This window comes from Telopea speciosissima, chromosome 10, assembly GCF_018873765.1.
Source record: "Telopea speciosissima isolate NSW1024214 ecotype Mountain lineage chromosome 10, Tspe_v1, whole genome shotgun sequence".
NCBI classification, from domain to species: Eukaryota; Viridiplantae; Streptophyta; class Magnoliopsida; order Proteales; family Proteaceae; genus Telopea; species Telopea speciosissima.
This window is the reverse complement of record NC_057925.1, coordinates 62,523,112-62,535,180: the sequence shown is the minus strand read 5'-3', so window position 1 is coordinate 62,535,180 and position 12,069 is coordinate 62,523,112. Positions and strand designations below refer to the sequence as shown.

The 12,069-nt window shown below is 37.4% G+C and overlaps 1 protein-coding gene across 1 annotated transcript; it reads left to right on the top strand.

Moving 5' to 3' along the window:
* The first annotated feature begins 8,616 nt into the window (after positions 1–8,616).
* On the top strand, positions 8,617–11,603 carry LOC122642369. The gene is made up of 7 exons (XM_043835810.1): positions 8,617–9,102; positions 9,496–9,582; positions 9,697–9,954; positions 10,079–10,243; positions 10,353–10,406; positions 10,535–10,681; positions 10,913–11,603. The coding sequence occupies exons 1-7, from the start codon at positions 8,923–8,925 to the stop codon at positions 11,288–11,290; spliced, it is 1,269 nt and encodes a 422-aa protein (XP_043691745.1). The 5' UTR covers positions 8,617–8,922; the 3' UTR covers positions 11,291–11,603.
* The last annotated feature ends 466 nt before the right edge of the window (positions 11,604–12,069 follow it).

Here is a 12,069-nt window from a genome sequence, read left to right as displayed (position 1 = left end):
ACACTCTCTGAACCTGAAACTGAAAAAGGATTTCATCTTCATTAAAATTAACAATCCATTTCTCCTTAAAACTTAAAAGTTGTCTCCCAAATGAAATCATCAACCAAAGTAATCACGAGCCTTTTCTGCACAACCCTGATACCATATGGTTGATTTCAGAGAAGGAAATCCCTTTTCAACGGCTTCCCCATTTCGTGACACCTTATCCTTGAAGACTTTTCTTCTTGAACCTGAACCGCCTCTTATTCACAATGGGCTACACTAGATCTTATCCAGATTACAGTCAGGTTAAGGGTGGTGGGTCTCCTATAAACATGTCTCGTAGTTCCAACAAAACAAATGACTAAATGTATGACAGTTCAACTCTTCACTCCACTAGTACGTACGTACCTCTATTGCCATCTTTCTGTTCTCAAATGATGCAGCTTTCTCTTCTACTCTTAAAGTTGGGGTTTGACTGCATTCTCTGTTGGATCAGAGGAACCTTGTCTTCTCAGTTGCTTCGGATCACCTTTACCCCACCCTCAGTCTTGATAGGTGAAGCTCTCGCCCTCAAATTAAGGATGTCAATCTGTTTGGTTTCAATTTTTTGGTTTGTTTTCGGTTTTGGTTTCGATTTGGTTTAAAATACAATGTGCAAGTCGAAATTGAACTGAAACCAAATAATTCATAATTTTATAATTTTATAATTTCAAAACTGAAACCAAATACGGTTTTATTCTTTTCACTCACGGTTTCGGTTTAGTTCAAATTTGGTTTAAATGAAAATAAGCTATTACAACAAATGAAATTGGTAAGGAAATTACAACTTCATGAAGATACAGGTCCCACAACAATATTAAAATTGAATCTTTCATCCTTTTTTACTTAACACCAACAAAGAAACTCATAGTAGATAATTTTACACAGCTCAACAAAGACAAAAGATTCTAGCGTTTAGTATGGTTTAGTTTAGTTTTGGTTCATTTCGTTTTATACGGTTTACTATTTATTTATTCAGTTGGTTTTCATTGAATCAATCTGAAGGAAATTTCACATTTCAAAAACATATCTGAACCATTTTTTTTTTTTTGGGTTCAGTTTTAAACAATCACTTTTGGTTTCGTTTTTCGTTTTCAATTCTAAATTGACATCCTTACCTTAGATTAATGGTGTGCGGCTGTGCGCACACAGTTCGAACCCGGAGTGTTGTCTTTCATTCGGATTGTCAAACCTTTAAACCCATAGTATTGCCAAATTAAATGGGCCTTGACCTATCCTCACGGGACGGGGATTTGTGGGATTCCTCCTTTCTTGAGGACCTGTTAAGAATTGTAAATCAGTTTTTGTCTGGAGTGACTTCATATAATTTTACCCTGATATTCTTGTTTCCAAGAAAAGAAATATTCGAATTGCCATGCATCTTGTCTAATTTTTCTATTATTGTGGGATTTACCAATTATTATGTTATGTTTTGTGGACGAAGATTTTGATATCATGTCCTTTTTATCCAACGGCTAGAATGGACGTATCATCTGTTCACGTGAGTGACAGGATAGATACTTTGATAATATACATATTTCCTTAATTTCCAATGTCAGATTCAGCTGAAGTTGTTGACCTCAGAAAGGTAAAACAAAACAAGATTGAGAGTGGAGTAAGGCGATGGGAGCTTAATTATATTGACCCCCGTAATTTAAGGTTAACAAGTTAAGTGTTGCTTTCTCTAGTGATTAGATTAAGAATGAAGTCATTTTCTTTTCAATGTTCTAACAATTCACACTCACGGATCAGCTAGAGTTGCCCGTGATTCAACAAGCTGCAATTCGATCTGCAAAGCCATGTTCATTGACAAGAAGCATTAATCTCGATCTCATGCACTTCAATTCAGTTAAGAATAAATTTATTTTTTTTTTTTTTTTGACTGATAAATTAACGATTATACAATATTAAAGGTAGCTTTATTGTGGGCCACTAATATATGCCCCATTAGCTAAGGGACACCATGCATTGAAGATATAAATCTTTTTGAGCTGCTAATGGATTTACCTTTTTGGGTTCTAGACACCTTTGAAAGGTATGGTATGGTATGGTATGGTATGAAAGAACATATTCATAAAAAAGATGCATGACAGGTTAGATTATATTTAAATAATAATAATAATATTATAAAGAATATTTGGAAAGAATTGGATATCACAATCATGGGTACTACTCTTAATTACGAGGAAAAGGTTTCACTCATATTCTCACAATATGTCCCCTATGCCCCTATCCCATCCAAAAACTATGCAAATACCCCTTTTTCTTTTTTCAATTATTTTGGGATTCTCTGAGCAAGCCGCATAGGGGAGTGGCATGCTACATCAGCAGAAAACAGCCACTCACAGCCCTTCTTTTGGTATATTTAAAAGAGGGGCAGGGAGGTCATTACATTTACATAGGGGAGGACACAGCCAAACACAGGTGTCCCGGGGGCGCGCAGACAATACATGGGCATATGGTTCTTTTTCCCCTTTCTTTCTTCCAATTCCAACTTACGTGTTGTTTTTAGAGTGGCTCCGCTGCACGTACACACAGCGTTGGACACATGTACTCTTTGCTTCCCAAAATGCCCTTCAAGGCACTTCTTATTGGTTTTGGATGGAACATTTGTCCAGCACTCAACATACGTGGAATGTGCATGGACATGCAGTGGAACTGGACTCCAACTTTTTTACTTAGACTTGTATAAGAATAGAGATGTCACCGTACGTCAGTACCGGTATCAATATCGGTCTAGTACCCATATCGATCTAGACCATTATTGATATTGATATCGATATCGATACAGATTGGTCTTATCTGGTCGGGTTGGATTACTTTGCCCCTCAAAATACTGAAACCTTGATTTTTTTTTAATTTATTTATCATTTTACCCTCTCTCCCTGAATCGATATTGGGTACGTACTGGCGATACCAATAACTTGAAGAGTGGTATCCTAATCAATTGAGCTGTCTAAATCAAAGTTTGTTAGGTTATAAAAATCAAAGCAATTAATTGAACCCACGAACATAATTGGGCCCAAGGTAGACCATATATAGATTATTGGCTCATGCAAAGTCCATTTGATTAAAATTGGTCTGTTTCTTCTGCCTTGTGGCCGGGAAGGAGTTATAATTAGGCAGTGAAAGAAGACTGTTACTGTTATTGTGGTATATATCTTCTCTATACATAATATAAACCAAAATTGATATTCCAACGTAATTTCTTCTCAATTGAAAAGGAAATATGGCTTACCTTTGAACACAAACTCATGTTCCTACAGTAGTTCATGCACAGACATGATGACAAAGGCTTGTGGCTTGTGGCTTGTGGCTTGTTTATAAGTTCGTTTGATTTGGTGGTCCCACTTTGTTAATGTCTGACTCCATTCATTTCATACAAATTCAAGGCTTGAATCACCTTGGGCCGGGTATGGATCTTATTAATTATTAATGGGTCTCTCACCAAGATCGAAGGCCATATTTTGTTGCCACTGGAGAGTATGCATGGTTTCGATCTTGTCCAACTGCATGTGACTCAAGCCTATCACCATTACATGTGGGTACGTGCTGCACAATTTGATCATATATACATGGGACAACTAATTAACTGCTCTTGTATGGATTTGAAGAAATGTGCGGTGGAGCGAGGATTACCTTATACGTTAACATCTATATATCTATCAATGTCGGACTGATCGACGACTAAGCAAGCAAAATACATACATGAAGGTGGCCGGATGAGAATATATAAATGGTGTAATAGCAGGTTACCAAACAAACTGTAATTAAGCTCTCCATTGGAATTAAAGTGACTGCATGTAGATTTACTCTCTAGCATTCCGATTGAAAACCCCCCTCCCAAAACTACCGGCCAATTTTACAATTTCATAGATATTTTTGTTAGAAATGATTTCACATCAACTCTAATAAGACTTTGGATGATTTCGTAAATTAATTGAGGGACAAAGTTTTCATCCATTCATAGAGGACAGTTCACCTATCATCCTAGCTAGGGTTCACAAAACCCTCCTAGGGTTTTAGTATGTTCCAAACTATATATCCTCCTGATATCATCCATTCTTGCTTTTTCACGCCCCTCAGTCAATGAGATACCATTCACCATGGGTGGAGGGAAACTAGATCCTTGATTGATCAGTCTCATTGTGTAATAGCTTAAACTTTTGGGTTGTACACTTTAATATAGTATCAACAATTATCTGTCAATTATCTCAAATCGTAAATGTAAATTAGTAATGAAATCATCAAATAAAGGAGTGCGCCGCCCTAAATACAAGGCTCCCACCATTTTGATCGAGGTGCGGGTATAACTATAATGTACGTAGTCTTGCCCTTGTTTCGCAGAGATCATCATACAACTTAAATTAAATTAAAGACCAAAACAAATAGGGGACTAGAAATTAAGTCACTTTTTTATTGAAGAAGACAATAAATGATTACCAAAGATTAATTAGTACAAAATTTCAAAGGTGAGAAAAAAAAAGTGTTGGAGCATGGTGGAAGAAGGGAAGTGAAGTGATGTACCTTTGGAGCATGATACAATAGGGGTGATTCTTTTCAAAAGGGCAAAAAAAAAAAAAAAGGATATAAGTCCACAACCTCTATAAACAAAAGGCCAACGTAAACCATTGGTTTTCTTTCCCAATAGAGACATATATAATTCTTAAAAAACCATGAATTTAAAATGGTTTACTCAAATTTGTCCTGTAACCCCTTCAGAAACAACAAAGTAGTAAGAATCGTAATAACTTAATCTTTCATGACAATTTATTATATATGTGGTTATAATTAGAGTTGTATGATAAAAGGATCCCTACCCATTTCATTGGTGAAATATCAAGGGACATTCGAGAAACCAATCTTCGAAAACTCATTTGTTTTCCTATTTGGATAATTTCAAAAGTGCAAAATTTTCACTCAATTGATAGGGGACATTTTTTACATGAACTTCATTTTGATAGGATTACCTCAAAAAAACAAAACCTAAAAAAGCAAACTCTACAATAGTTTTTATGTTTGCAAATGCAAAGTATGGTACGAGATAGTGAATAGACCTTTGAATAAAAATTATGCAATTATAGTTCAAAAGGCATACCTTTGAGCGACCCCTCCTAGGAAGGACTGGCACAACCAACCTTTATTGCATCACATGGACAGACGATATGACTATTATGACTATTTGATAGAAGAAAAAAAACATGATTTAGACTTTAGATTAGTCACATATCAAATTTTAAAGTTTAATTCAATCAAGTACTTAGCGGTGTATAAGTGGTATACATCCTATATTGTCCGATTCACACACGTTTAAAAAAAGCAAAGCACTATTATATATGTTGGAAAAATATGTCTTCCAATTATTTGTCGTGAGCAGGGAATTTTCATGTACGTGAACGATTCACAGTTGTTTAGATGGAATCCAATCTATGAGAATATTTCGTCTCCCAATTTAGCATTTCAGTAACCTACCTTAGTCTTAGGGTTTAGCTACACTTAAATTTTTAACTCTAACTAAGCTGCTTTGTCATAAAAATATTTGGACCATCTAAGAAATTTTTTTTTTTTTTTCCCTGATTTTAATCTAGATTGTCGAAATCGGGATTGGTCTGTGCTGATCCCAATTTGACTGAATCGATCTAATTTCGATTCCAATTTCGATTTTCAAATGGAATTCTTGAATTCCTGAGTCCGTGGGTTTTTTTCTCATGGTGTCATCACTAGTTATGAATTTTATCCACTGCTGTGTGTATTATACGGTACAACAATGATCATGTGTGCACAACAGGCCTCACTGTATACATAGGATCACTGTTACACCGCATGATACGCACAGTAACACTCCAGTTACGGCAACGGATAAGGTCCGTTAATACCTACTAGAACGTGAATGATGATGTACAGAGATGAGACATTATCCCCATTTGTCCGTAGTCTGTGGTTTGCATCCCAAAAGACAGAAGTACCCTCTGAAAAGTTCGGACTGGACTACTGGACTACTGGACTACTGGAGTGGTTAATGAAGCTCACTCCCTATAACTCGTGCAACCCTCAAGATTCTCATCCCCACGTGATCATGAACACCATGACCTATATAAGACATCTCTCATACTACCTATAGGCTCATGTCTCATGAGAGTGAGAGAGTGAGAGAGTGAGAGAGTGAGAGAGTGAGAGAGTGAACCACATTATGTACGTTACGTTTCTTCAAAATCAAATGATGACTTTTCTGAAATATTTTCTTTCTATTTATCGTAAACTTACTCCACCCTGTCTTCGGATTCCTTCTCCACCGTTGTTGGCCTTTCCTATCCACTTTCGTGGCGGAGTTGACGGTATTAATTAACAGGCGTTATATTTTCTGATCCTCACCGTTACTTAAAAGATGCTCTCCACCCAGTAAGTACTAAGTAGTCCACTCATTCATCATGCTTTGGTATTAACGATTGGGCGAGTGGCGAGAGGTGAGTGGCGCTCTGCTGAGTGATGTGCTTCTCATATAAGCCCTTAATATTTACTTAAAATAACGAAAATACCCTTTAGCTCATTTCGCCTCACCCGTGTAAGAGCGTAGTGTCTGATGGCTTTGCGGCTTTGCGCCACAAATAAATTAAGGTCTCAGTACTCAAATTGAACTGTAAGTGAGGCTGTCAACTGCTCGATCTGATCTGGTCTGATCTGGTCCGGTCCAGTCTGCTCAATTCCATCCAATTTAAGGCTCCTCATTTTTATCACATCATTTAGTTAATCAGGTCTCATAAGCTAAGCATAGTCATATTTTATATTCCCTCAACCAATCGGTTATCCATATGTAATGGAAGTCAAAATAATTGGACTAATCAGATTATAATCGATCTTTAAATGAGTTAACTGAATTATAAATAAATCATAAACGAGTTAATCAAACAATAATATGGCATTGGACTGTTTACTTATGCGGATCGACTCGTGTGTAGTGTGGGGCTGTATGTATGTATGTATGTATGGCTCTCTTCTGCTAATTTTAATATAAAACATATGTTTTTTCTAATTGAAAATTTGATAATTATCGATTAATGAGTTAAAGCTTCACTATTTTATTTTTTTAAAAATAAAAAATTTGTGAAACCCCAGCTGAGTTATAGAAGAATCTTTGTCTGTACCACCAAATATTTAAAACATCTGTGTGGATGAAACGCTAGGCTAGCTACTGTTTTCTTATTATTATTCGTTTGATCTTTACATGAGACATTTTCCTCGGATTCCCTGAATACTTCCTTCCTATTAATTTTTTTTGTTTTAAAATTAAGGCACGTTCTTCAATTTTACCAAAAATAATGTCATCTTAATCATAAACCTATAATTTGCCAGGAATAGACATGGTTCAATTTAAAGTTCCTTCAATTTACATTTTAGTAATTCCATAATAGTTTTTTTTTTTTTTTTTGATAAATAATAATTCAAACAAAGTGGGATGAATGGGAGTAGATGAGAAACATAGATAGGCTTGGGATGCCTAAGTGCTCTATTACGCTACCCCATTTCAACTCCACCAGTAGCTGTTCTCGATCAATTTTAACCTTAAAAATGTACAATTTAATTGAACAAGACATAAGACATAAATGCATTCCAAGTGCTAGCTTCCATACCCACACCTCCTAAAATAGTTTCTTCACCCCTCTTTACCAAAGCATGTTCTGCACACCAAAATTTGCAACCCCATATCACCTCATTGGTGCTGCACACAGAATCTTCTCTTTAACTATGTAACCAAAATTGGTAAACAATCTTATTATTACTGTGTTTGGATTGTGGTCCAAATTCCTCACTAGTAAACCATCTTTTTTACATGCTTAGTTATTAAAAAAAAAGGAAGGGGAGGGGGAAGCACAAGATGCCCTCATACACAATGAGATGTCAGTGGCACTCTCTCTTTCCCTTATTCTCACAACTCAGAATCTCACTCATGTGGATCTTATATAGATAATGGCATTTTCTATCCAGTAGCGTAGCGTAGTATTAGTTGAGTTTATCTCTCTCCTCTTATAATAGGAGGATGGTATACTCCCCCCATAGAATTTTTTCTCAATCTTTTTTTACATCTTCATTATCTGGCGTGGAGATCCCTCCCTACAGTGGCATCATGGGAAATACTCTCTTCAGAAAACAAAACAAAACAAAGCAAAATGACTGATGGGGGCTTCATGTGTTGAGGGTAGGGTAGGGGGTTATTTCGGTAACATACCAACCTTCACATTTCAAATGAAAGCTGAAAAAGGTAAAGTGGAAGACCTCGGGGACGCGTGGGAACTGGGAACTATCCCAAAAACGACAAACCAATCAATCCACTCGCTTCCCCACTTTCTGTTTTTTTCCGCCAGTTGTTTTTTTTTTCTTCTTAATTTCTGTTCTATTTTTACCCTCACTCTCGTCTCGTCTCGTCAAAAAAACGAAAATAGGAGAGAGAGAGAGAGAGAGGGGGGGGGGGGGTTAACAACTGAGCGTCGGCAATCGCATAGGATTTTTTTGCTTGTGGGAGCGAAAGCCAGGAAACCCTTTCTTTTTCAGCTTCTTCTTCTTCTTCTTCTTCTTCTGGGAATTATTTGAGTGATAGGGACATAGGGCGAGAAGGAGACAGAGTGGGATCGAGATAATTAAAAGGGGGGTGCGTAGGATAAGCAGCAGACTCTAGAGAAGAAGGCGGTTTCCTTCTCGCACGTTACAAGTTACAACCGAGAGAGAGAGAGAGCGAGGATTAACATCAGAGAAGTGGACTTGTGGTTGTTTATTGGGTGGGAAGGACTGAGAGATCGCCAACCCATGAATCCATGATGTTACTGAGGTGACTTAAAGCTCGAACCTAGGCTTGCTTTGTTGATGTGGGGAGGGGTGTAGTAGTGTTTCCTTGGTTTGGTGTTCAACATGGCAGCGCGGGTTAGCGGAGAGAGCAGGAGGAAGAGAGTAGGAGTGCTGCTATTCCTTTACTTCATGGCTTTGATCCCCTTCTCATCCGCTGCTAATGGGATGCGCATTTCCCGTCAGAAACTCGAAGTTCAGAACCACTTAAAACGCCTCAACAAGCCTGCCGTTAAAACCATCAAGGTCCCCCCCCCCCTCCCCTTCTCCCTCACTCTTTCTCTTTCGTTGAGCATCTCCTCCTTATTTTTCTTCCATTTCGTTTATTTTCTCTCTACAATGAGTTTTCTCCTTTTATGGATCTTTTACAGTGTTTCGTTCCCATCTTCCCTTTTTCCCTTTTTTAAATCAGTCGATCTCTTTTCATTTTCTTGCTTTTTGGTTGGATTTTTGTTGTGGATAATAAATTTGAAGGATTCTTTCGGAATAAGTGGGATTGTCTTCAGTAATCCTTTTATTTTCCTCCTTTATGTTTACTAAATGAGAAAATCTTTTCTGAAAATCTTTTTTTCTGTGTATGAGTGTTGATGATTATTAGATTTCTTGTACGTTGTAAATCTGGTATTTTGCTGGTGACAGAGCCCAGATGGAGATATTATCGATTGCGTCCATGCTTCTCATCAACCTGCTTTCGACCATCCTTTTCTCAAGAACCATACTATTCAGGTTCGTGTTTCTGCTCTCAACTCCTGCCATTGGTTGCTCTAATGTTTACTGCATCCCCTCTTTTTTTGTCCTTTGGAATTAGTGTGTTTTTATCTTTTTTCCTGGTTTTTTTAGATGAGACCTAGCTTTCATCCAGAAGGACTTTTCGACCAAAACAAGGTCAGTTCCAAGTCCAAACAAAGTTCAAACTCCATTACTCAGCTATGGCACTTGAATGGAAGATGCCCAGAAGGAACCATACCCATCAGAAGAACAAAGAAAGATGATATTCTAAGAGCAAGCTCAATCAAAAGATTCGGAAGGAAGAAGCACAGAACAATCCCTCTGCCCCGTTCTGCTAATCCTGACCTGATAAATGAAAGTGGTCATCAGGTAAAAGAGGAAGAGAAGGGGAGAAAAAAAAAAAACTTTTTTCAGTTACTTTTCTTGCTTTTTTTCACCCGTTTTCACGGTTATAACTCTTTTTCTTTTATTTAATTTCTTTTGGAGTGAGTAGCATGCAATAGCATATGCTGAAGGGGACAAGTATTATGGAGCAAAAGCAACCATTAACGTGTGGGAACCCAAGATCCAACAGACTAATGAGTTTAGCTTATCTCAGCTCTGGATCTTGGGAGGTTCTTTTGGTCAAGATCTCAACAGCATTGAAGCTGGTTGGCAGGTATGTTATATTTCTTTATAATTACAACCCTAAAAAATGGAAATTGAGTTAAGAAACCTATTGTGGGTTCTTCTTTGGTTGATTTTGTACTTTCGATTACAAAATACAGGTCAGCCCAGATCTCTATGGAGACAACAATACGAGACTCTTCACCTACTGGACTGTATGCCTCCATGCCTCCATTTTTCCTTCCTATCTGATTTGGGGGTCAATTATCTGTTTTTTTTTTTTCAAGTCTTAACCATACATATCTAATTTAAGTTCGTTTTCTTCTCTTTCTTTTCCGTATAGAGTGATGCTTACCAGGCCACGGGTTGCTACAACCTCCTCTGCTCAGGCTTTATTCAGATCAACAATCAAATAGCAATGGGTGCAAGCATCTTTCCTGTATCTGGCTATCGTGGTTCCCAATATGATATCAGTATACTTGTCTGGAAGGTAAAAACCAACGTATCCATCTGTCCGTGATGATAGATATAAAGATTAAACGCCAAAGAAAAACAAAATCCAAGGACCCACTTAAAATATTGAGGGATTAATTAAAAAACGATTACAGAAAAGCTACAGAGAATCTCTGACATTTGTTCAATTATGAATGTTTTTGTTCCTTTATTAAATTTGTTTTTTAAATAATTTTTAAGTTAATTTAAGTCTATTATGGGATTGTAGGACCCAACAGAGGGGAACTGGTGGATGCAATTTGGGAATGATTATGTGTTAGGCTACTGGCCTTCTTTCCTCTTCTCATACTTGGCTGACAGTGCATCCATGATTGAGTGGGGAGGAGAGATTGTAAACTCAGAACCAGATGGTGAGCACACATCAACTCAGATGGGTAGTGGCCATTTCCCTGAAGAAGGCTTTGGTAAGGCTAGTTATTTCAGGAATATTCAGGTTGTTGATGGGTCCAATAATCTAAGAGCCCCAAAAGGAATCGGCACCTTCACTGAACAATCCAATTGCTATGATGTCCAAAATGGCAATAATGGTGATTGGGGCAACTACTTCTACTATGGTGGTCCGGGCAAAAACCCCAATTGCCCATGAAAGATAATTCTCTCTCTCTCTCTCTCTCTCTCTCTCTCTCTCTCATGTAACTTAATGTCCTTCCCATTTATATACACATTTTACCTCTTAGGTTAGATTAGTAACATGTTCATCTTTTCTTTTGCTTTGTGTTGGGAAGTTTTGACTCTTTGTTTCTCACTCTCTCCCCATAAGAGGTTGGAGAGGAGGGGGCCAAGTTTCTTAAAGCAGCCTAGAGGAACAGCCTTGGTCACTTTCCTAGTTTCTTTGTATTTGTTCGCTCCTCTCTCCCTGGAGTGGTTTGTTAATGGATGAATGAGATTCTGATGCTAAATTGAGATGATGTAAATTCATACTACTTTGATCCTAAATTTCTAATGGTGGAAGCAAAGCTTAGTGCCTTTTGCAAGCATCAAACATTGGAGGGGGGAGGGGACCCTTTTTTAAAAGATGTGTATGGAGAGGTCGGTATGAATGTTAGTTGGAATTGGATGCCATTGCTTTTCGATCTGTAGGTCCTTTCGGAGGAACTTCACCTCCTCCCACACTTCTTTTTTAAATTGTTTGATCAATTATCTAGTAGGATAAGTGCTTGCAAAGCAGATTCTCATTTCATTGTAAAGGGCTCTAATAGTTTAATGCTTCATAAACTAGATGTTTCTAAGAATGTGACCGTGTCACTTGGTTCCTTGAGGATTTTGTTCATCAAGAAGCTTTTTGGGCAAAGGTTCTCATATTTTAGTAACGCACATGCAAAAATTTTTGTTAACTTTAGTAAAATATTACCTACAATATAATGT

Coding starts and splice junctions, on each gene's coding strand:
- LOC122642369 (XM_043835810.1), top strand. CDS start 8,923: ATGGCAGCGCGGGTTAGCGGAGAGAGCAGGAGGAAGAGAGTAGGAGTG. Junction 9,583..9,696: donor TCAAGAACCATACTATTCAG/GTTCGTGTTTCT, acceptor TGGTTTTTTTAG/ATGAGACCTAGCTTTCATCC. Junction 10,244..10,352: donor GCATTGAAGCTGGTTGGCAG/GTATGTTATATT, acceptor TACAAAATACAG/GTCAGCCCAGATCTCTATGG.